Raw genomic sequence first — 24671 nt, 5'->3', positions numbered from 1 at the left:
GTTATATTTTTTTTTTTATAATAAATGGCCTATCAGCATTTATTTTACATCCAATGCCAATTGCCAATTACCTATATGTGCTTATCTAGATTTTAATAATTGTTAATTTAATTCAGTTAATTTATAAGGTATATTATATTTCAACGTGATTTATGCTGAAATAAAAAATTAATACAAAACATAAAAAAATGAATTGCATATGAATGTAATCAATTAACTCGTGTTATTCTACTATTGGTTAAAAGCATGTGAAAATCGATTAGAAAAAACGATTTACAAAACACTTAATTAAAAATACCTAAATATAATATATTGATTAACTTTCATTAAGACCTTAATTTTATAATAGTTAGTATCTTTTTAATAATATAAATAAACAATTAAGTAAAAATTTTTAGTCACTGGTATCAAAATCAAAACATTAAAAAAAAATACATGTATAATATTACTGATAATTACAATTTAAAAGGTTCCTCTATTTTCTGAATTATTTAATCCTGGAACGAGAATGTAATCTTATATAATATAGCAATAATCGATCGAGAGAGATAAGAAATCGAGAAGAAGTCATGTTGACTTCTTCTCGATTTTCACTCTTCAAAATGTTACTAGTTCAATAATGTTCAATTTATTAATTACCTACCTCCTTGCGGAAGTCACAACTCTCAAGTCGTGGATGTGATATATAATATAACATCGTACTCTAGTGTCAGCCATTTATTCTATTAACCATTTCTAAATTGATTGCATCATACGATATTAAATTTACTTATTACTCAGTTTTTCTTGTGAATTGTGTTCGATTCAAAGCTTAAACTTTTTAATTATTTTTAGTTATTGTAGTCCAACTAAAAATTACTGTTCTAGTTTGGTCAGATCAGTTTGCAACATGACTCCAAATATTCAATCCTTTATCAACAGCTTTCAGAACCGATTGTAAGTACTTTATTTTCATGGATTTAGATTTTTATATGACGTCCTATCTTACATAAAAAACCTTAGTTCACAGTATTAATGAAAGATAATTCTAGAACATATACGTCATTATATTTATAAACTTGAAATAACAAGATAACAACCGTCTTTGTTGTTTTAAAGCAAACAAAAAAAACGAATTTAACTCTACTTAATGTGTGTTACAACACTAAATCATGTAACGTAAATAATCAAAATTTAATTTTGCGCGAAATTATGCCTAGTCATGATTACTTCATCAATAACATTCTAGTAAATAAAGCTTGTCTATAATGAAACTTTGTATTATAAATACCATAATTTATAATAACATTTAAAACTTATAGAGAACCTCCGGTTCGTCAACATCTCAAAAATGTGTATGGAACACTCATGATGACTTGTGGAGCAGCTTCAGCTGGAGTGTATGTTGATATGTTCACAAGATTCCAAGCAGGATTCCTTTCAGCGATTGTCGGCGCAGGTCTAATGCTGATGTTAATTGCTACTCCAGATAATGGAAAGAACACAAAGTTAAGACTTGGCTACCTATTAGGATTTGGTTTAACTTCAGGTATAAACTAAACTTTAATATTCATACAAAGATTAGTAAATTAAGATAATGCATAAAACCTCAATTTATAAATTATTTTCCAGGTATGAGCATGGGGCCTCTTTTAGATTATGTGAGCATTGTTGATCCATCTATAATTGTGACAGCTCTTCTAGGCACAACAATAGTGTTTGTGTGCTTCTCCATTGCTGCTATGCTAGCCGATCGAGGCAGCTGGCTGTTCCTAGGTGGCACACTCATGACCTTACTTAGTTCCATGTCCCTTATGACACTTGTTAATATTTTCATGCAGTCTCAATTTCTTTACCAAGTAAGTTACACTTTATGTTATAAATAAAAATACCTGAATTAAATATTACATGATGATATAATTTCAAATTTCGATTGACTATATAAGGTAACAAGCATGTAACTATTTCAGGCTCATCTCTACCTGGGATTAATGCTGATGTGCGGTTTTGTTCTGTTTGACACTCAACTTATCATTGAGAAGCGTAGAATGGGTAATAAAGACTTTGTGCAACATGCTCTGGAATTGTTCATTGATTTCATTGGAATGCTCAGGAGACTTCTCATAATCTTAACACAAAAAGTAAGTTATATTAAATTAAAACAACTTAAAATTTAACTTAAAGCTATAACAATAATTTTTATTTTTTACTTCTTTATATTATTTGGGATTTAATAATTTTTCTATTCATATTTACAATTTTTTTTTAATTTCAGGAGGAACAAGACCGTCGCCGCAAACGTGAATAAATCTTTCATTATTCAAATTTAAGATGTTTAAATTACACTGTATCTTGTAACATTTTCTTGTATTTATTTTTGTTATGGGTTCAAAACTTTATAAATTTCATAAAATGAAATAAATTAAAACATATTATATTTCTTTTATTCAGAAACCTTTTAACATCCAATATATAATAGAATATGTTATATACAATGGTATGGCTATTCCAGATATGGTATAGTATTATTGTTTATATATTATTTGTGAATTACTTATAATTTAATAGAAGATGGGAGTTTCTCTACAATATTAAAGAATGAGTGTTTTATGTAGACCATTATTTTATCCCTGCAAAGCCAGGATGGATACTTAATGTAAAAAAATAGATGAAATATTTTATTTTCTGATATAGGTTGAATAATGCCGAGAAATAAAATTACCAAATTCTATGCATACTATGTAATGAAAAAAATTAATAAGGCACATTTTAGTTAAGTAAATAAGGCACAGTTATAGTTTATTTAAATAAGATTGTATATCGTAGCAATTAGAGTTTACATATTAGACTGTCCTGTGCTCTCCGTACACTATCGATATGCTCGGAATGCAATTTGGTGCTATAATATATGGTAGTAAATTACAAATTATTTATTTTAACAATACTTAATAAAACATTTTACTTATTCAGTCTAGTAGTATAATGTGGTTATTATATATAAAAAATATACAACAAGCATAGGTCAATATCATCAAAAAGTTCTTATTAGACTGTCATTTTTTGGATACATGAAAAATTTATATATATTATCGTCATTTTTTTACATGCTTCTGTTATAATGTGAGTTAAATCATGCAACTGAATTTTAAACTAGTCTCACTCAATTAATTGATTCAAAATTTTATCTACTTGTGGTCAAAATTTTCAAAGTATTGTCATTAAAAATATTTTTTTACATTATATAAAAAAAAATATATATTATTTTATGGTACGTTTACAACCAAAACCTTACTTCCAAAATTAACTCGATATAAAACCCTTAAATTAAGTATGTTGGCCACCAACACTGAAAATATCTTTTTCACATTGTTGTACGTTGATCAATATTATTAATTTATTTGAATACTCTACTGTTAGCTTCTGCCTTCGTTACTAGGATGAATTTTACTCTTTTCATATAAAAAAAAAATTCTAGCTCTATTTAATTCATCGGTAACCAAAGTATTTATAAAATTTTTCACACTTATTTCATTATCATGTTCCTGCGTAATATTTTCTCCATTTACCCCAGTTTCAGAACTAACAATTGCATTCGATTTTATCTTGTCCTGATTTATTATATAAAGTCGTCTTATATTGGTTCTACAAGACTTACAACAAATCGATTTAGTGTGAGAGTTTCTCATTATATATTCGTATGTCGAGACGCCTAAAATTGAAATATAAATGTGAAAACATAATAAATGCAACAAGGCACAAGCTATCGCTAAGGCAATTGTACAAAACGTGACAAGAAATATTAAAAAATATATAGAACTCTTACAATATTTTTTAGTCACATCATTGAAATCCTCTAATTGTGTACAGTTAATAAAAGTTTGAGCTGCAGAACTTAATTCCTGAGGACTTACAAAATATATATATATATCTATTAAACACAGTATCACAGTAAACAGAGTAATTAATAGAGCCGAAACGACACATAAAATAAATACGGTATAATTTCTTCGACCAACACAGTTGTTTAACCATTTACAATGATGATCAAATTTAAATATGCATTTATTGCATATCCCGCAATGTTTTGTTTTCCTGTCTGTAGTATTAATATTACAGAGATGACATCTTCCATTTTCAATAACATGGGCATGAATTGTACGATCAAACTCTGGGAGTATATTTATGTCTCGTTTTCGTAAATCGTCTTCTCCTGGATCTACTAAAGAAGCGGCAAAATGGGTAATCACGTAAACTGCGTATACAAAACTATAAATAATTAGTGACGCAAACTTTAAATCATCAAATTGTATCCGAGTAAGTAACAAGAAGTTAACTAAAACGGAGACGACGCAAACTATCCACCCAATGATTTGTTGGTAATTTAGAGGAAATTGAAGTCCATTCGTCCTCCTTTGAGGTCTCCGTTTTAGGCGCAGCGAACAACATTTATGCATTTAGATATAAATGTCCGATTTTTAAGTACTGTTACCTTAACCACTAAGGCAAACAAATAAATCAAACGACACAAGGTATGGCTAGATTCAATGCGCGCGCAACATTGCGTGGGCTGGGTTGGAAAATTACATGGTTTCTTCATTGACTTATATATGTATATACATATAAATCAATGGGTTTCTTGAAAAAAAAGCATAATTAAAAAAGGAAATTATGTCACCGGCTTACTCGTGACAATAATATTTCCTAGTTTTTATAAAAGATTTATAAAATTTACCCAATTAATTGAATTCAAGTGATATTCAAAGTTAATATCACTTAAATGTAAAATTTAGAAATCAAATCAAATGTATTTCATTCAAGTAAACTTTACAATAGAGCATTTTTGAATTGTCATATTTTATGTATCAATATTTTAACTCCGCTACCGTTTCGAAGCCTTCAGCGAAACAAAACGGAACTCACATAGTTGCTATTTTAAATAATCAGATTTACAATTAATTATGTTAGTATTCAAAATAACTTATTGTTTATTCAGGCGTCTTTATCCAAAAGTATTCCTTTAATGAATGAACAGGTTTTATTTTTGAATTTTGTCGTAATAAGTTTTTTAAATTTGTTAAATGTATAATATTTTCCGCTATCTTATTATATATTATGCGTTTATGACCATTGCTCAAAAACGTTCTCTGTACCGTTTAAGCAAGCATTATACAAAAGGAAGCTGGGGTTCATAAGTTTTTTTAGAACTTGTATTAATGGCTCCGTGGATTTTAAATAAAACACCACACTCTAATGGAATTTTATCGATCTTACGTTATAATGTAAATTTGTATCGAATTGAAAAGTTCAGAAGTAATATCATGGCAAAGCTCTCATATTTACAATTAAATGATAATTCTAATGAGCTTTATAACAATTTTTTAAAATATATTAAAACAGACTTTAATGCCATATTTACTTACAAGACAGTCAATTCTAGGAATTTTCTTAAATTTAATGATTGGGCGACTGTCGGAATTCACAAGAGTAGGCAGAGGTTGTATGAACTTTATAGTGAAAGATCATACAACCGGTATTTTTCATTTATCAGTTATGTTAGTGCCTACTCTAAACTATTCAAACGTGTATGTCATACATCTAAATCATTGCATATAAATGAAAAATTATTGACACACCTGAAAAAATTAAAATGACATGGAAAATTATTAATTGCGAAACTGGAAGAGTCAAAAATAACATCTCCGACTTTAGCTTATCTATTGATAACAATTTATTTTCCTCAGATCGGGATGTTGCAACTGTTTTTGAAAAAATTTTTGCTGACATTCCATTTTCGACTACTAACTCATTAAATTCCTCTTCTACCGTTGCTGAATCATTATTAAAAAACAATGTGGAAGAAAGTAATATTAGTTTTAAATTTAAAACAGTAAGTGTAAATGATGTAATAAGTTCCTTCAGATCACTAGATATTAAGAAAACGGCCGATCTGTGGGGGATCTCTGTTAAGGTAGTCAATTCAATAATTGATGTAATCGCACCCTACCTTGTCACTATATTTAATAATTGTCTCCTTAGTGGCGTGTTTCCTGACCTCATGAAACATAATAGAGTATTACCAATATTTAAGTCAGGTAGTACATCAGACCCCAATAACTATAGGCCCATCTCTGTACTACCAACTCTTAGCAAGATCTTTGAAAAGTTATTACTAAATCAAATGTACATTTTAACAATAACAAGTTGCTACACAAGAAATAATTTGGATTTACAAGGGGCCACTCGACAACTGACGCTGCTGTTGAGCTCGTTAAAAATATTTACAAGGCCTGGGAGGAGTCACAGGATGCCTTAGGGATATTTTGTGATTTATCTAAGGCCTTTGATTGTGTGCAACACGAAACTTTGGTCAGGAAGCTACGTCATTATGCAATTAGGGACACTGCACTCAGTCTTCTGATTTCGTATCTGAGCAATCGGATTCAGAGGGTTGATGTAAATGGAAAGCGATCTCCCGGGACTCCAGTTACTGTGGGGGTCCCTCAAGGATCAATTCTTGGACCATTTCTCTTCCTTGTTTATATAAATGACCTGCCACATCTCCTAGGTGATAAACTCGAGATAGTATTGTTTGCTGATGATACTTCTTTAATTTTTAAAATAAAAAGACGTCTTTCAATATATGACGATGTGAACAATGCTCTCTCTGAAATAGTAAATTGGTTTAGTGTTAATAATTTAATGTTAAATAGTAAAAAGACAAAATGTATTAAATTCACTACTCCCAATGTAAGATGTGTCAAAACGAGTGTACTTTTAAACGATTTTAAAGATGTTTTAGAATCAACAGAGTTCCTTGGTATGACTCTAGTTATGAGTAGACTCTAAGCTCCAATGGGGCCCCCATATAAATAAATTGGCAAATAGACTCAGCTCTTCAGCCTATGCGGTAAAAAAAATTAGACTTTTGACTGATGTGGATGTGTATTTCAGTTATTTCCACAGTATAATGTCGTATGGCATCCTACTCTGGGGTAATGCAGCTGACATTAATACCATTTTTGTCCTGCAGAAGAGGGCTATTCGTGCAATTTATAACCTGGGCCCAAAAGATTCGTTAAGAGGTAAATTTAAAGAAATTAAAATAATGACTGTCGCTTCTCAATTTGTTTTTGATAATGTTATGTATGTACGCAAAAACATAAATGATTATACTCGTTTCCGAGAAAAAGCCATGAAATTGACTGAAGGAAAAAGTGGATACAAGCTGTGAGACGAGTGTCAGTAAATTTTACTCAATATTACATTTAATTATTTATTTCTCAAAATTAGCCCATCGTATTTCCCAACGATTTTTCCACTAATCTATAAAAAAAAGGGCTTTATCACAAGCAGCCGCTGCTCGACGTGATCGACTCCGGAAACGAAAGATTTCAAATCCATCGGAGGTACACGTGGAGGCTGTAGTAGGTACAAGAAAATGTCGAAACAGGTTTGTGGAAATTCAGAAATATCTTTCTTCAAAAATATGAATACAATGGAAAAAAAGCAAACTATAAATCGGGACTTTTTCAGGGTTGCAAGAATTTGGGGAGACGTCTACTTCTATAAGTGTAGGCTGCCAAACAGATGCACATAATTGTCAAGAAGAACTGTAAAAATTCATGATTTAGTGTCGTTTGCATCAGATCTTAATAATACAATTTACAATAAAAAAAATTTTTTCATATACCTTCAACGTAACATCGTACGGAGGGTTTGTTACCCTAATTTGTGGTAAAACTTTTCCCTCGATGATACGTTTACCATCTACATCGATAATTTCTCTCACGTTGGAGACATGCCTGCTTTCGAATAGTTTTTTACCTAAAATTCAATTCAATAATAAGCAGCAACACATTCACTTGGAAGGGTTGGATTTCTAATTTTTTTTGGCACATTACTTACCTTTTGATATCGATTTTGCACGAAAAAAATGTAAATAGATTGACTGAAAACCACAATTAGATTATCGTCGAGGTCATAACGTTAATTATTTTCGATTAATAATGACCTCGAAGTGCGTATGAATCATATACTATTTGGGAAGGTGCCAGTTAGCTGGGCGTCTACGTATTGTCACCACTGTTCCGCGAGATGGCGCAACAGTAGGCGCATCGCGATACGCACGGTGCCTATACTCTTTCCTCGTTATATAAAACCTGTGGAGATTTATGGCGTTGCACTATTTAATTATTGTTTGCAAAATTATTCTTTTCCAAACATTAAGAAACCAAAAATAAGTCAAAACTTAAATAAGACATTAACAGACATTGCAATTTAATATATGTTTATTATTTATCTCGTACTTAGCGTTGAAGGTAAACATGTTGAAGAAACCCACTTGTGTCTAATGTTACTTAATATAAATTCAATTATTAGTTGACACATGTGTATCCACCAATCTGGATATTCTCGTCAAAAAGTTTTTGTTCAAAAGAAAAAATAAGATTTACAAAAGCATTTTACTGTCTATAATATACTTATTTTAACGTATTTTGATTATTCCTTCTTGATCATATGATTATATCACAACATTCTGATCATTGAAATGATGTATTGAACTATTTTCAGTATTGCTTGACTTTAGAACTAATCATATATATATACTTAGTTAAGAATAATTTTGAATCTCAAAAATGTTGTTTAATTATATTAAATTTAACCTATAGGTATCATAAACCACTTTCTTATAAAAAGATATGAAAAAACGTAATACAGCCAAGGAAATTATATTGATGTACTTCCACATTATTATATGCAGAAAAAACAATATTATACCTATATATTTTTTCTTGGTTGTTATTGTAATAAAAAAACAATAATTTCAAAGTCCCATGATTTTATTTTAAAATAACCTTGTCAATTTGAGATGAGTTTAAAATTTATTATTGACCAATGAAACATGAGTTCTTGAACAGTATTTATATATACAAGATGATATTATTATGGTAAAGATTGGAAAACATTGATTAATGGAGCTGTATTTAATTTTTAACTAAATAAAAAGTGTACTAAAGTAGTTTACATGATTCGTAAAATTATAAAAACAATTATTTGGAAATGTAAAAATGTTTAATGTCACAATGGTTGCTAAAGTAATGCCGCTGACTCTATTGCACTCTCATAGTCTCTTATTTCCATTTAAGTCCAATATAACAAAGTACTACAGTACTTTTACTCCTGTTTTAAAATTTTAAATAAAAGATTGTGTACAATAGAATCGGCACCAATATTAATTTAAATGTTAAAATACTCTGCGCTTCTTCAACATACTTCCTTATCTTTCTGTAAAGCAAACTTTTTTGCCATCTCACGTCGCGTATGTACCAATATTCTATGCCCTTTGCAATCTAAGTCTTCTTCATAACATTTGTTTTTACAACATTTTTTACACAACTGATAAACACATTTGCCCCCCTGAAAATTCAATAAAATCAAAATATATTTTCTATTTCACGCTTTTTATTAATTATTATATTTAACTGAAAAGTTTTTATAACTGAAGTTATTGAGTTGTGCAATTTGAGTAGTATTTCTAAATAATTGATAAATACTTAAATAGTCATAATAATGTCTAGAATAAAAAAAATATTACGAGAGGATTAGGACAAGTGTTATTGAAACAAATTGAAGAAATGGTTCTTCTATTATGTTGCTCGAGATCGGGTTTCACTGGTCTTCTCATTATTTTTCTCAATTTTTTCATCTTTTTCCTAGAAATCTTTTCGTCATCTATATCATTGCTTGCTCTTTTCTCGCCATTATTATTGTTCTAGAAAACGAAAAATATTAAATTTTATTATATATAAATAATAATGTAAAAAATTAAACAATATTCTTTCAACAACAATTTATAGCCTATAATTTTTAATAGATGGTCTAATTTTTAGGCTTGTAAAATAAAGTATCCAATTCAAGGATTATTGATATGGAACAGGGATTATGTAAATATTCAAATTTGCAATTGTCAAACTCCTGCATAAATTACTTGACACAAATTTAGATGCTGATGCCATGACAATCAAATCTTCAAGTGAAGATGAAAGTTAAGAGCAAGGTAAGAACATCTGAATTACTGGTAATATTAATCATAATGTTTTTATTGTAAAATACTCAACTCAATACTTAGAGACAGTAAATAAAAGAGTAGACACTAAGTACTTTGATGGAAATATGATCTTTTTAGACCAGAAAGAGAACACATGATGGTTTATGCTATAGCTATAACAATACCAAGATCTTCAGATCCTCTTAACTTGTAGAATGAAATGAATGAATGAATTCAACTATTTTATGGCTGAAATATTTATTCTTTTTTTTTTCCTTTTATTTACATACTTATATGACGCTTTTCGCTTTAAAAAAACAAACAAACAAACACAAGAAAACATTACATATGTATTCCATAAATATTATCTATTTCTGGATGTGTATATGCCAACAACTCTATATCCATAACATCCCTGTAAAGATCCACTTTTTTTGTCTTGTTTACCTACAAGTTCAAAGGAAGCATTTAAAACAGTTACCTGTTTATTACTAAGCCTCTCCATCTTTTGAGTATGTTCCTCTGGTGATATTCTTACATATGGTTGACATAGCCAAGGAGGCAAGATTAAATCAAATGCAATCCTTGTTATTCCCTCATTGTTATCAAATTTTAATTCACCTTGATGATAGAGTAAATATTTATCTTTTATTTTAATACAAACACTTTTAAAATCTTCTAAATTTTGTGCAGTAGCCAGTAATTGTCTCTCCTCATTATTTTTTTCAAATGTAAAACTGTAAGGATGGAATACTTAAATTATATTTTGTTGTTATTGATCAACTTTGTATATGATGTACTTACATTTTATGAAATATTTTGAACAAATGGCCTCTTATAAAAGATGTAGGGCATGGGTACTTCTCTACTAAATCCAAATACTCAAATGCCATTTCCCATGTAACTGGATTGACTCCTTGAAAAATTGCAGGATTTGTTAGATTACCTTCAGCACTCATAATGCCATCAACATTTGTGTAATCCAAGCATCTTTGGGCATCTTGTAAACATTGTATATTACCATTCGCAAACATGGGTATAGATATGGCTTCCCTAAAAGTATATATATATATATATATTATTACAACATTAATATGGAGAAAGTAAAAGACAGTAGAGCCCTGATTATTAAAATTTAATTATGTCAGAAATTATGAAGAATATGATATACTTTTTGTTATCTATATATTTATATAAATATTATACTATACTATACATATTATGTTAGTAATCTGCCTATAACTTAAGATTGTCTTTGCTAAAAATTTAATAAAATGTATTAATTTTATTTATTCTCAGAAAATACAAATTTTGTTTTTATGATGCAACAAAAATATTTTTCACAATGGAATATTTAAAATAATACTATGACATGGCATACTTTAACTATTCCTAGTATCATTTAAATTAATTAGGAAAATATTATAAGACAATCAAAGCTCTAATTTAATCAAACATATTTGACGATTTTAGTGCACAAACCAACCTAATAGCTTTAATATGCTGCCAACTGGCTATACCTGTCAAAGGGCCTTTTTGCTCTCTAGTTCTTCCATGGACTGTCAATAATTGGCAACCAGCTTCTTGTAACATTAATGCATATTTTACAGATTTTTCAACACTTTCAAAAATTCTCACCTTACATGTAATTGGAATGGAAACAGCTTTTGACATTTCTGATACTGTAACATAAACAATGCTCAATAAGTTTTATTTTCAATGAGACATCTGCATTTTTTAATTGCAATTTTTAATTGTTTATTAAGCTGAGGACAAGTTTACCTATTTGATGCAAGAGCTGCCAATCATCTTGAAGAAATGAACCATATCTACCACGTTTTGCAATAGATTGTGGACAACCAAGATTGATATCAATAGCATCACAATCTTTTTCCACGAATTTTGCAGCAGTAGCCATTATTTCTGGATTATTACCACAGAACTGTTAAAACAAGGATACAGGTATTGCAAATAAACGTAGTAGCGAATACAGCTGAAAGATTTTGTAAGTACCTGAACGATTAAAGGGCGATCTTCGGGACAACTAGTAAAATTTTCTTTTCTATACTTTGGGTCTTTTGTAAATACATTACTGTGAAGCATAGGAGTATAGCATAGTGTTGCACTATGTCTTCTACATAATAATCTCCAGGCCAATTCGCTAGCGTCGACCATAGGCGCGACCACAAAACGTGGACGCCCAATATTTTCAAACCACTCTGAGGCCATTTCACTTTTAACCAAAAATATGATTAATAGTAAATACTTAGGTAGTAAATAACCTTAAAAAGTACAAATGACACAAGTGACTTGACAAGACAATAAACAGACACATAGACCACAGTTTACTGTCTTGAGACAGTGTCTTATGATTTGCATATTTATCATTTACATTGATAAACTCACCAAGCCTAACCCATCTATCAATTAATTTGGTATCCAACAATTTTACACCATTAGTTTGTCGTTGGTTCTTAGTTTTTGGTGATAAGTAATTATTTGCTCTTACATTATTTTTTTATAAAAAAATACAAAAAAAATAATCTCAAATGTCACTTACAAGTTTTTTGTTTTATGAGTATTTCAGTATTGGATAACGGTTGGTCATTTATGAATATAAATTATAATCTACGTTTGTTCTATCTAGTAAGTGTCCCTTATTGATAATAATTAACAAAACTCCTAATTAAATAAGCTAAATTATTATCCATAGCGTTACTGCTCTTGCACCGATTTTACTCTAAATGGGTTCTTTGAGCAGAACAACTGTGTGCAGTACACCGTGCACGACTGATCTGCCGAAGTTGCACTTACATGCAGTTGCATTTACACGCATCAATAGCTACGAAATATCGTTGCCGTGTGTAGCTGCCATTAAAAACTCATTAAATACGTGTGACCATTTCACTAGTATTAATGTAGTTTTAATACTCTGTGAACTTTATTTGATTGGATTAACATTTGACATTTCTACTTCTAGTAATAGCAAATAAAAATTTAAAGTGTTATTTTAGTTGTTGTAACTTTTTCACCCTTAATATATAAAATATATATATGTTTTTAAATATTTTACAAGCAATTTATTGTGTAGGAGTTAAAATTGACTAAAAATATATATTACAAATTTTAGGGTTAAGCGCGGTTACTTGATAGACAGTTAGTAGTTTAGTACTAGAAGACAAAATATTTTACCGGCTTTAGTAAAATGGCACATGATATTATGGTGAGTTCAATCTTACATTTCTTAAATTTTAACTGGTACTTATACTTATTATTACTTAATAATACTCATGTGCATATTTAAATTTCAGAGTCAATTCTATACTTGCTTAAATTTACCATTTCAAGAAAAACTAATGGAGCTTACTAGACTCATTGATCAAACTGGACCAAATAAGGATTTACAAGCTTTATTTCCTCAACTTATAAATAATATATTTGCTCCTCTTCATAACGGCTGGGGATTACGACAAATTACTTTTGAAGCTAATAGATATGAATTTGAAGCTCTACTAAGTTTTCTAGAACCGCAAGGACCCATGTTTCGTTTGTGTTATAAATTATTATATGATCCTCAGTTGAAGTACAATCTTCCATTAAACACCTTACCAGTAAGTATAAAAATATAAAATAAGCTTGTTTTCAACAACTCTTCTTTATTCTATGCTGTCACTTATGCTTTCAGTTGGACTTGCAGATGACTCTTGAAAGGGGTAGGTGTCCCCAATTTTATGCAGATATGCTTACAATGGATTCTAATTCAATGAATATTGTTGCTTTGGCATTGAGTATCCTTTTAAACTATTCTACTTATTGTTTATAAATGGTATCACCTTGTGTAATGCATCAATGGTTATTAATAATTGGCTAAGGCATTCGTATTTTAACTATAACAGCCATTTAATGTTCCATTGTTGGGATAAGGCCTCCTTTCACTTTGAGCTGAATGTTTGCAGCTAAAACTACCACACTGCTCCAATGCAGTTTGGTGGATACTATATGCACTTTGGTGGATACACATTTGGCAGAATTTTATTGAAATTAAATCAGTATTACCAGTAATTAAATTCAATAGTGCACACATTCAAGGTTAGAATGTGGTTACCCTAGCCAATGATTGAGGGTTCTAGCCCAAGCATGCTCCACTGAAATGTCTATGACAACTAACATATGACATGAAATATTTCATAACACAGTTTTAATTTAAAATTAAATTTAAAAAGTTTATAAAAAAAACTAGTGTTGTACTATTGTGATGATTTTTTTTACTTAAATGATGGCCCAAAACATGACCATCAACGGTGAGATGCCTCACCCTGGATTAAAACAGGGCTGTCTAATAAAATATATTATTTATGCTTTAAATTTGTTTCTTTCAGTTTCTTTGAAGTAATATTTGATAAAGAGAGTATAATAAGTAGATTAGAGGCATTGAGTTAAAATTTTGGTTATATTCATTACACAAAAACTTGTGCAATCTGAGTATTACTAAACATCACTGCATCTGATTAGTAAGCTTTTTAACATATGATATAATTTACAAAAGCTATGTAGAATTTGAGTTATTTATTTATGGAAAATAAATCTGTCATATTTACTGTGTCAACTGCTTATATCAAACATAAGTAAATCAATACAATTTCTTACTACGATAAATTACAGATCCCTTTGATTATTACATTTTTAATTTTGCATTATACTTAATAAACAATAATCAAAATAAAAGCTCTTGGGACAACTGGAATAGTGTATATTTTGCTCTAGCTTGTGATTATTTGATGCACTTTCTTCCATCTGATCCTAATGTTTCTGTTTTGCCACACATTCCACATTATACTGGTAAGGTTCCGATGGCTGCACCCCTGCAAACCGCAAACAGGTATTTACAAAATGTGAATACCTATTTAAAATAATATTTATTATTACTGTATCTTTTTTTTAAATGTTAAATTAATTTATGACAAGAAAAATTGTAATATAATATTTTTTTTACCTTTCTATTTTACATGTTAAATTAAACAAATACAATTAGCTAATAAGACTAAAAGATCCCTGTAAATCTTTTTTTCAGACCGTTGTGTTCACCATCATTGTTAGTGTTGCCGGATCTGTCGGGTATAAGTAATCAGCATGTGAATTCACCACAGACACAATCAAGGAATGAAGTCTGGAGGTCAGAAACAGTTTTGCAAATATTTATTGATTTGTGGATGAGTGTAGAACCCTTCAATAATAGAAGTATTGAGGTAACTTGTAAATAATTTTATCTAACAGTCATCTAATCTAATAAGTGGTAATATTAAATATTTTTAAAAATTAATCTAAATTTTTAGATGTATCAGAGGACCTATCATAATATGAGCTCAAGCCCAGAAAGAGTTAGAATTGTTCGAGTATTGGTGAAACATATACATTCATTTTCTGCAAAGTATAACTCTGATCCTGCAATCAGATCTTCAACACTTCGTAAATATGCAAGACAAATTATGTGTTCACGGGCATATCATTATGTAAAACACTTAGTTATGACTTGGCCTCTAGATGCATCTTTCAGACTAGTAATGGAATTGTGGCTAAGCTTAATACAACCATGGAGATACACAGATAATTCTATAACACAAGACAGGTACATCACCCAAACAGTTTTAGTTTTTTTTTTGTAAATATTAACATAGTGCTGATAACATCTCTGCTAAGTTTACTAGTGATGTAATGATTGCTACTTCTATTTCAAGTTTTTAATAAAACCTTTGTTGTTAATAAATATTAAGTTGATATTTTTATATTAAAAATAATCAACACCTTTAATATCTTCTTCTTGAAGATTTCCTAGTACTCAAAGAAACCAAGACGAAACAAATACTTCTTTAGATGCCAGTTTCACACAGTTCATTGCCGAAAATTTTCCGTCTTACACATGTATTCTTCAAATGATTCTGCCAAGATTTACAAGACTGGATCTGTCAAGTTATAAAAATGCTGTCATGTTATTTCGAGTGGGAAAGGTAATTATTGATAACCATGTACTTATTGATTTCTAATATGAGTTATAGTAACAAATATTTTCACAACAAAAAAAGAGAGGAATTTATTTTGTGACTGGCATTTTACTTATTAGAAAATTGTAAAATATTTATTGACCATATGTTATTATATATTTTGCTTAAATTTTGTTCTGACTTTATTCCTCTGTTTAAATCTGGTGGTTGAAAGTGAGCCCGTAGTGTTATTATTTTTAAACTGCTTAAAATAATATCTAATAAAACAATTTTCAATTATGTTTATATTTTCTAGGTCTTTTCCCAGCAACATCTTGTTCCCATACTGATGAACTTGGAGAAAGCTATTACTGATAGCGTATCTGGATTACAAAGTCCTGACAACAGTGGTGTAAATCTTGATCAAAGGTAATATTAATTGTTATGTATAATTCTTATACAACAATAAATAACAATTAATACAGTATATTTTTTCTGAATAATAAACATAAAAATCTCTAATCAACCAGCTATACTTACAATGGGGTTGCTTTATCCAAATGGGTGGCCATAGCGAAACAATCCATCTCAGAATTGAATATGGCAGCTACTTTTGAATATGACCCAATATGGAGTGAAAATAAAAATATTTTTATGCTGGAATTTGTCAAAAGAATTTTGTCTGCAAAACATACTGCTGACAAAAATTTAGAGAATTATTCAAATAAATTGAATCAGCAAAACCAAGGTTAGTGTAAAATGTTATTAACTAGTTAATACTTTAGAGTAATGTTACTAACTTTTAATTTCTACTTTGATGACATTAATAGCTGTTTTGATTTTGTTACAATGATTGTGCAAAATTTTGCAACACATAGCCTTAATCATTTTAGATACTAATTTGTACTTACCATAATATAATGATAGAGATATATATACATATAGATCAAATGACATCTACTGTACAGGACCTCATATCAAAGATTGGCATGAAAACTACTCAAATTCATTTAGTATTTATAATAGAAAAATAATAAATTTCATAGGTTTTTGGAGTTCCTTGAAACAATGGCTGATGATGGGGAATACTGAAGAAGAGGCAGCATTGTTGGAAGAATATAAAAAAGTTCCTAACTATTTGACTAGTTGCATCCATTACTTTACAAATATTTTTGGAGTAAGCACATCTATTTTTTGATCACGCTATATATGTGGAACTCGCCGGTGCCCAAGACACCTAGCATGCCCTAGTTCACCGGAAAACCTACTATAATACCAGCAGCACCCTCTCCGTCATTTCGGCGGGCGTCACGGGATATCTTTCGCCTGCACACCTGTATCAATAGATTACATACATTTTATTTAAAAATAATATAAAATACTATACATATTTGTATAATTAAAATATACTATACATATTGTATTTTACAATGCCTCACTTTCCGAAGGCAAACCCAATGTCGGGCTAATTAAAAGCTATTGGGTTTTTGTCGAGAAATTCTAATAACCTGGAGTTTGGATGACAGTGCCTCAGAAGACAATGTAAAGCTATTGGTCATATTTTTTTTGATCCTATCGGATTTACCGTCCTTTTGTGATCGTGAGAGTGAAGAAATATACGAAATCGATCAGGTGAAAATCATGATAGTTGTAAATTCATGTACTTTTTCAGGTTAGTGAGAACATGTTACTGCCACTAGAAACTGAATTGCTGGACAATTCTATTGAGCATTCTTCTTTTGCAAATTCAACAAACAACTTTACTCTTTCTATCGCTCAAAAAGTAAGTTAAATATTATACAATTTAAAAAACATAACTTGTTCAATGTATATATATATATATATTTTTAATGTTATTCTTTATTAAAATTTTAGCTTCGAAACACGCCAACCGGAGTTCAGTACATGGGCGATCCAGATCTCATGCCCATAATGTCTTTTGAAAATACAATTTTAGTAAGAATGTTGTATCAAATAGCTTCCAGGCTTAATGATATGGTGAGTGTTTTGATAACTATTCAAATAAAATAAAATCATATATTTTCGTATGTTTAAATAATAATAATAAATGATCGTGTATTAACATGCTGAGTTGCGAATGTGCCTTACGTCCATTTTAGATTATATTTAAAACAAGAAAATGAAATTCAAGTTGAGACATCACTAGTTTCAATTTAAAGCTGACGAAACTGCTACTTATAAAATAATGCTACTCACAAATTAACCGAAAAGCGCTTTTCTAACATACGTTTTGTAATACTGTTTAGTAGTTACTTACGCATTACAAAGAAATAGTCTCCATAGGTACTCCCGTTAGTATAGATTAAACTGTATACATTTAATCTATTCTAACGATGATAAAACTTAAACACCAGTCGGTAACAAACTTGTAATTTAATTTCTGTATTGACTTAATAATGTTTTTGCTTGCATATAAACGTGATTTATTTATCACAATACATTATTTTCAGTATGGGGAAGAATTTTCAATGTTATGGAGACGAAATGACTTTTGGGGATATGTTTCACGTGAAATACTACAGAAACCTGTCACAATACACACATATGTTAAGGATGCAAGCTACCACCAGAATATTATTAATCAAGAACTACCTCCAAGGTTGTCCCTGCGACGTCTCGGATCACACAAGTTTGTTGTGTGGATAAGCTTAGGTTATATTTTGTTTAGACTATTTTCATATAGTGGTATTATGTATGTATTTTTCCTTATTATGCTATGGTCCTTTTTTGTATTGTGTCGAGCATCTTTAAAGATATTGAGAATTATAAAAGATTAATATAATAAGAATAATAAATCATTTTTTTATTTTTGAATTTTGTATTTACTTTATAATATATTGATATATAAGTTTTTCAGTGATATTGCGACTGAAAAACTTTAATAATAAATTCCCTACATAATTTAATAACATCTGATAGATTATCTCATTGAGAATGACTTTTTTAACTATTACTTATATAAAAACTTGTTACTAATATACATTTTACCCTAAAGCAAGTAGGCGGACAAAAGTATTCACCGTTAAATTAAAAACGCAACTGCCCCAAATGGATGATTTAATTAATAACCAGTACCACTCGGGGGATGTAAGGATTCTAACGATACCTGATACATCCAAATCTGTTCAGCCATTAAAAAGTTATGGTAGAATAAAGAAACTCACTGCATTTTTTGGCAGACTTGTAAAAATACAGACATACTAAATATTCATTTTTAAAATAAAAATCACACTTGATACAAAAACATTTATTTAAAGTATATTCAATGTATTTCATATTTCAAGAGTGCGTACCTCAGCCAAGTTAAGACTTAGCATTCATTATTCTCACAGATTATTTCAAGATTACAAATCGATTGAGTTCAAATAACTTAATCCGGAATCCCGTCTTCAACCCTAACAGTACTTCTTAAGAGTTAGTTTAGGCACGATGTTCATCGCGGCTAGCTCCTGGAAGAGCAGCTTGCACGCATAGGGCATCTCCACGGCGGACACGGCGGCGGAGGAGCGGCACGCGTGGCACCACGCGCGGCTCGCCAGGCGCCCGCACGCGCCGCAGATGTCTGCGCTGAACGCGTCCGACGCCAGCATCAGCCGCTCCATCAGCAGCATGCTGGGACAGATTTAGTATTGTTACCTTTTGCAATACAAAAGTATTATTCCATAAGTCATCTGTAATTGTATATCTAACGCCTAGCAAAGTTAGCATAGTGTATTCCCTCAAATCCGGACCAGAAGTGTGGTCTGTAAGAAATTCACTTCGTATCTCTCCTCTGAAACTTAGTAACGTAACCGACGTACGGTGATACGCCATTTTGATACTTATTTGATGCATATCCTATTAATTTTATTATGATTATGGTCAATGTTGCGGTGTTCTGCCTAAGTTTCGAGTTTTATGTTACATAATAGAGTTACTTCACCATTAGACATGCCGAGAATGTTTCGACTCCCCAAGAGACGTATGTCTCTTGCGGAGTCTGCTCTATCAATACAATCATAAAAACAAATTAAATTCCTATATTCAATATAGAAGCATTACGCTCATTGGAGCAGCGTGGTGGAATATGCTCCATACCTTCTCCTCAACGGGAGAGGAGGCCTTAGCCCAGCAGTGGGAAATTTACAGGCTGATTATGTTATTATGTACGCTTATTGTTTGCCAAATAAAATACTACCTCCCTCTGACCTGAGAATAACCGGTGAAAGAAACTCAGCGGGTTCTTTTTTGTCAATTTGTGTAAATAATATAGTAAATTTTCCCTTACATTAATATGTTACGTTACGATCTTGAGCATAGTAAGTAGAACGTTGGCCAATCGATACGATCGAACGAACGCTGGTAGATATGAGTCACCTGGCTCCGTAGCCGATGAGACAGTCCCGCTCCATCTCCCCGAGGCGCAGGCCGCCGTCGCGCGAGCGGCCCTCGGTGGGCTGGCGCGTGAGCACGGCGCGCGGGCCGCGTGCGCGCGCGTGCATCTTGTCCTGCACCATGTGCTTCAGCTTCTGGTAGTACACAGGCCCGGAGTAGATGTATGCCTCCAGCGGCTCCCCCGTTAGGCCCGAGTAAAATATGTCCTTCCCGTGGTAATTGTAGCCATGCTTCTCTAACTCTCCGCACACGTCTCGAACTTTAGATCCACCGAAAGCCGTACCTAAATAATATATTATTTTATATTCATTGCATCAGAAAGCGGTAATTTTCATGATGCGAAGATGAAGATTTGGAACATACCATAATGGAACTTTCCCTCCATCAATCCAGCTTTTCCTGCTAAAAGTTCGATAGTTTTGCCAACGGTCATTCTTGACGGAAATCCGTGGGGATTCATAATCATGTCTGGACAGATTCCACGGTCATTAAAAGGCATATCTTCTTGTTGTACAATTAACCCCGTTACTCCCTTTTGTCCATGGCGGGAACTGAATTTATCACCTATTTCTGGGACTCTGGTTTGTCTTAGTAATATTTTAATAAGAAACGCATCTTCCGAGTTTGAAGACACCATTACTTTTTCGATGTAAGATTCAACTGGGCCCTTATATGTGACTGGGACATCTTTATAATCTATTTGTTGCGGTTGACCTTGACTGATCGGGTTCAAGGTAGCTGGCGGCATTTGTTTATTGATCAAAACTTGTCGATTTTCGACCATTTCTCCTGGAGCAGCTATACCATCCGTATCTAATACTTCGTGCGCTTTTATAACTTTCCCTGTATTAGCATCTCTAGATGGACCTAGGATTCTATCCGATGTTTGATTACTGTAACGTTTCATTATCGTTTTTGCACTTTTATAAACCAGACACCGACCATAACCGCGGTCGATAGAAGCTCTATTTAAAATTAAAGCGTCTTCTATATCATAGCCACTGTAACTCATTACTGCTACGGTCGCGTTCTGACCGGCCGGTAATTTGTCGAAGTTAGTTAATTCTATTGTTCTAGTTTTTACCATAGGACATTGTGGATAAACTAAATTGTACATCAATGTGTCTATTCTATTCTTTTGATTATAACCAATTGTGCCTGAAAGTAAGAAACATCATGATTATATAGTTAAGAGAATAATGAAAATGTTGTCTCTAGCATATATGTATGTATATATTTTTATAATTTACTGTCATTAAAAAAGTCTTAAGACTTGCCTTTTGAAAGTTTCATATTATTTCATATAAATATTTTATTTACAGACAGATCACATACCCATAGCTTGTTTTCCCATAGCACACTGGTAGGTGTTTCTAGGGCTCTGATTGTGATGAGGATAGGGTACAAGGCCAGCACAGACACCCAAAATTGTAAAAGGTTCAACTTCCAGATGAGTAGTGACATAGGGATCAATTTCTGCTTCAATAGTTGCAATGTGGCTGTCATTCTCTTCATTAACATCTAAGTATTCAATAAGACCATCTGAGAGAAAGTCTTGGAACTTCCTAATTCCTCTGTTTAGTTCGTTTATATGAGATTGCTGGACTAGCGGATATCCTTTTTCTACTATAATATATGGACGGCACAGTCTACCACCATCACTGCATATATAAACTGTTCTTTGATTATGATTTGGGTAAATGGATACAAAAGCTGATATTAAACCACGGCGTCGAAACATTCTAAAAATTTTTATAAGCTTTTTGTATTGTCTAGTTACACCTAATATATTACCTGAAAATTATTACTTATTATTACTTAATAGATTTTATAATTTAAAAAAATATAACTTGTTGTAGAACTTACCATTAAGAAACACCATATAAACTGCTGGATGATTAATTTCTTCACCTCCTAGTAATTTGACATCCTCCACACCAGCATTACAAGCCAACCTTGATATAGGTTCCTCAGAACACTCTGTTGTTATATGCGTCATAAGTGCTAGATTTTTAACAAGACCACATGCTTCCCCTTCAGGGGTATCTGATGGACACAGCATGCCCCATTGTGATGGTTGTAGGGAACGTGGCCCAGAAACTTTTCTGGTTTTCTCAAACTGTGAGTTAACTCTTGTCATCATACCCAAAGCTGAAATATAACTGAGTCGACTTAGAACCTGTGTGACTCCATGTCTTTCCATTTTAAATCTCTTGATAGTCCAATTTCCCTAAAAATATTTAATGCAATAAATCAATTTTTCTAGACCTATTATATTATATTGCTATACTACATTATTATTAAAATAAAGGACTACTAACACTAGATATAGCTGTAAAGAGGCCATTAGCAATTAAATCTGGCCTCATATGTTTCACCACGTCAAATGGCGCTGCTTTTACTTTCGGTATAATTTTGTCTGCTATGGACTTTAATTCCCAGTTGAATCTTTTGAATAAATCTTCAAACATAAGAGCCAATAATGACCCAGCTAACTCGAGTCTTTTATTGCCATAGTAATCTGGATCATCAATAGCAGCTTTACTATTTTCTGCTTCAATAACTCTTTTTACCATAATTGCCAAGTAAATAGCTTTTACATAGAAATTGTAATTTTCTACAGTCACATGGGCAAGTATTGTGGTTGCTAAAAGATCTCTTGCTTCATCAACAGGAGTCCTGAACTTAGCATTAGGAGTCTGAAATCTTGAAAAGAAAAATATATTTAGTGATAATACAAATATATAGTTGTAGTAATATATAAATAAATGGGAATAATACCGTTTCACTTTAAGTTTACTGCCAATGTGAGATAATGCTTGGTTTTGAGTAAAAATCTTCAAATTATGGCAATCCATTATACATGGAGCCATTTTCTTTACAATAGCATCATCAGTACCCACAAGTTGCATTATTTCTTGATCACTACAAATACCCATAGCTTTAAAGGCTATTGCTATTGGTATATCCTGCAAATTACATAATACATTGAATCTAAAATTTATAAATATTATTGAAATTCAAGGAGTAATATAATCTTTTTAACATACATCAGATAAGGCATTGTGTCTGAGGACATATTTTCCATTTTTCACAATAACATTTGTTCTAGTTTTTTTTTCATGTGTCGAACTTGTAACTTGACATTGAATTGCTCCTTTAAACTCATCCACAATCATTCGGTTCCGAGACAGCTGTTCCTGAATTAAAATAACTTTCTCTTGCCCTAAGAAGAGTATAACATTTTTTTTGTGTTATTCACTATGCAACAGATTTTTATGATTTTCATCAAATAATGATCAATTAAAACAAAATTTAGAGAATAAAATTAATTGAATATAATTTGTACCTCTAATAATGAAGTAACCACCAGGATCATGGGGACACTCGTTCAATTGTGATAATTCAAAATCTGATTTGTTTGTTAAAACACAATTAGAAGACCGTAACATCAATGGCATCCTAGAATATTTTATGATTCAAAGTAAAGACTCAGACATCATTAAATTTCAGAGTGAAAAGTTATAAGTCATAATTGCTCTTGTTACAAATATATCTATGTATAATACATCATTTCATGATCTTACCTCCCAATTAACTGTTTATTTTTAATGACTCTTTGATTCCCTCTAATATATTCAATATCAACTGTGATTGGTGCTGAATATGTCATGTCTCTAAGCCTACACTCATGAGGAGTAGTGGGTTTAGTTACATTGAATCCTTCTTCTAAGTCAGGTGTACCTACATAGGCATTCAAATATTTTATGTAGAACAAAGGATCTGAATCACAGAACACTTTCTCATTTGCTTGGACGATTTTCTTAATTTCGACATTAATAAAATAATTGAATGAATCAATATGCTGTTTAACCAATCCCTTTATTTGAAGAAATGATGGAACAAGTTTCCATTTGTCCTGTAAGCAAATTTAAGATCGATAACGATTTTTAAATTTATCTAAATATAATCTCATTGTTAACAGCGATTTTGTTGTTAATATTTTATGAATTTTATAACAAAAATATGAATCTTAATTTTAAGTCAATATTAAAAACCCTAACCTCTAGAGTTTTTATCGGCTCTCTTAGACCTTTTGCAGTATCCCATTCGGGGTGTTTATTTATTTCCCCCATAATTGTACTAACATATTAATTAAAGGAATATTTAAATATTTTATTTCAATTGGTATCAGTCAGTAAAACCACGTTTCATTATTTTTCATTTTGTGATTTCCAAGATGTTTTGAAATATTGAAATTTGTTTTGATT

At 31.1% G+C, this 24671-nt stretch overlaps 5 protein-coding genes across 6 annotated transcripts; 2 read left to right on the top strand and 3 right to left on the bottom strand.

Moving 5' to 3' along the window:
* Positions 1-627: 627 nt before the first annotated feature.
* Positions 628-2414, top strand: LOC113400137 (probable Bax inhibitor 1). Its single transcript, XM_026639607.2, has 5 exons — positions 628-936; positions 1302-1528; positions 1612-1838; positions 1950-2120; positions 2255-2414. The coding sequence occupies exons 1-5, from the start codon at positions 890-892 to the stop codon at positions 2285-2287; spliced, it is 705 nt and encodes a 234-aa protein (XP_026495392.1). The 5' UTR covers positions 628-889; the 3' UTR covers positions 2288-2414.
* An 844-nt stretch (positions 2415-3258) lies between these two features.
* LOC113400136 (palmitoyltransferase ZDHHC11) lies at positions 3259-4562 on the bottom strand. The gene has a single exon (XM_026639606.2). It carries the CDS (start codon positions 4431-4433, stop codon positions 3393-3395), a length of 1041 nt encoding a protein of 346 aa, XP_026495391.2. The 5' UTR covers positions 4434-4562; the 3' UTR covers positions 3259-3392.
* A 4386-nt stretch (positions 4563-8948) lies between these two features.
* On the bottom strand, positions 8949-12334 carry LOC113399866 (tRNA-dihydrouridine(16/17) synthase [NAD(P)(+)]-like). Of its 2 annotated transcripts, none has more exons than XM_026639130.2 (7): positions 12041-12307; positions 11810-11950; positions 11514-11709; positions 10832-11080; positions 10509-10764; positions 9575-9751; positions 8949-9396 (listed from the first exon to the last, which is right to left on the bottom strand). In XM_026639130.2, the coding sequence occupies exons 2-7, from the start codon at positions 11943-11945 to the stop codon at positions 9244-9246; spliced, it is 1167 nt and encodes a 388-aa protein (XP_026494915.2). In that variant the 5' UTR covers positions 11946-11950; positions 12041-12307; the 3' UTR covers positions 8949-9243. The 2 variants fall into 2 exon arrangements, with proteins under 2 accessions (XP_026494915.2, XP_026494914.2); XM_026639129.2 differs by having other exon boundaries at positions 8951-9396; positions 11810-11969; positions 12041-12334.
* Positions 12335-13078: 744 nt separating this feature from the next.
* On the top strand, positions 13079-18840 carry LOC113399865 (sphingomyelin phosphodiesterase 4). The gene is made up of 13 exons (XM_026639128.2): positions 13079-13250; positions 13339-13638; positions 13713-13815; positions 14690-14906; positions 15099-15273; positions 15361-15653; positions 15852-16032; positions 16322-16434; positions 16536-16753; positions 17052-17182; positions 17678-17788; positions 17881-18003; positions 18477-18840. Exons 1-13 carry the CDS (start codon positions 13233-13235, stop codon positions 18801-18803), a joined length of 2310 nt encoding a protein of 769 aa, XP_026494913.2. The 5' UTR covers positions 13079-13232; the 3' UTR covers positions 18804-18840.
* Positions 18841-19258: 418 nt separating this feature from the next.
* On the bottom strand, positions 19259-24643 carry LOC113400096 (DNA-directed RNA polymerase III subunit RPC2). The gene is made up of 11 exons (XM_026639497.2): positions 24465-24643; positions 23988-24319; positions 23750-23862; positions 23451-23626; positions 23182-23369; positions 22722-23106; positions 22267-22630; positions 21736-22194; positions 20764-21558; positions 20383-20683; positions 19259-19638 (listed from the first exon to the last, which is right to left on the bottom strand). The coding sequence occupies exons 1-11, from the start codon at positions 24534-24536 to the stop codon at positions 19422-19424; spliced, it is 3402 nt and encodes a 1133-aa protein (XP_026495282.2). The 5' UTR covers positions 24537-24643; the 3' UTR covers positions 19259-19421.
* Between the last annotated feature and the right edge of the window lie 28 nt (positions 24644-24671).

This window comes from Vanessa tameamea, chromosome 8 (genome assembly GCF_037043105.1).
Source record: "Vanessa tameamea isolate UH-Manoa-2023 chromosome 8, ilVanTame1 primary haplotype, whole genome shotgun sequence".
Lineage (NCBI taxonomy): Eukaryota > Metazoa > Arthropoda > Insecta > Lepidoptera > Nymphalidae > Vanessa > Vanessa tameamea.
The sequence above is the reverse complement of the archived record's forward strand: the minus strand, read 5'-3'. Positions and strand labels throughout refer to the sequence as shown.

Excerpts from the sequence above, each read along its gene's own strand:
- LOC113400137 (XM_026639607.2), top strand. The coding sequence starts at position 890 with ATGACTCCAAATATTCAATCCTTTATCAACAGCTTTCAGAACCGATT. Across the intron at positions 1,839-1,949 it reads AGTCTCAATTTCTTTACCAA|GCTCATCTCTACCTGGGATT; the intron begins GTAAGTTACACT and ends TAACTATTTCAG. Across the intron at positions 2,121-2,254 it reads TCATAATCTTAACACAAAAA|GAGGAACAAGACCGTCGCCG; the intron begins GTAAGTTATATT and ends TTTTAATTTCAG.
- LOC113400136 (XM_026639606.2), bottom strand. The coding sequence starts at position 4,433 with ATGCATAAATGTTGTTCGCTGCGCCTAAAACGGAGACCTCAAAGGAGG.
- LOC113399866 (XM_026639129.2), bottom strand. The coding sequence starts at position 12,256 with ATGGCCTCAGAGTGGTTTGAAAATATTGGGCGTCCACGTTTTGTGGTC. Across the intron at positions 11,710-11,809 it reads GCAGCTCTTGCATCAAATAG|TATCAGAAATGTCAAAAGCT; the intron begins GTAAACTTGTCC and ends TTTATGTTACAG. Across the intron at positions 9,397-9,574 it reads ACACTTGTCCTAATCCTCTC|GGGGGCAAATGTGTTTATCA; the intron begins GTAATATTTTTT and ends TTGAATTTTCAG.
- LOC113399865 (XM_026639128.2), top strand. Across the intron at positions 16,754-17,051 it reads ATTGAATCAGCAAAACCAAG|GTTTTTGGAGTTCCTTGAAA; the intron begins GTTAGTGTAAAA and ends TAAATTTCATAG. Across the intron at positions 17,789-17,880 it reads CTCTTTCTATCGCTCAAAAA|CTTCGAAACACGCCAACCGG; the intron begins GTAAGTTAAATA and ends TTAAAATTTTAG.
- LOC113400096 (XM_026639497.2), bottom strand. The coding sequence starts at position 24,536 with ATGGGGGAAATAAATAAACACCCCGAATGGGATACTGCAAAAGGTCTA. Across the intron at positions 23,370-23,450 it reads GACACAATGCCTTATCTGAT|GATATACCAATAGCAATAGC; the intron begins GTATGTTAAAAA and ends TGTAATTTGCAG. Across the intron at positions 19,639-20,382 it reads CTCATCGGCTACGGAGCCAG|CATGCTGCTGATGGAGCGGC; the intron begins GTGACTCATATC and ends AATCTGTCCCAG.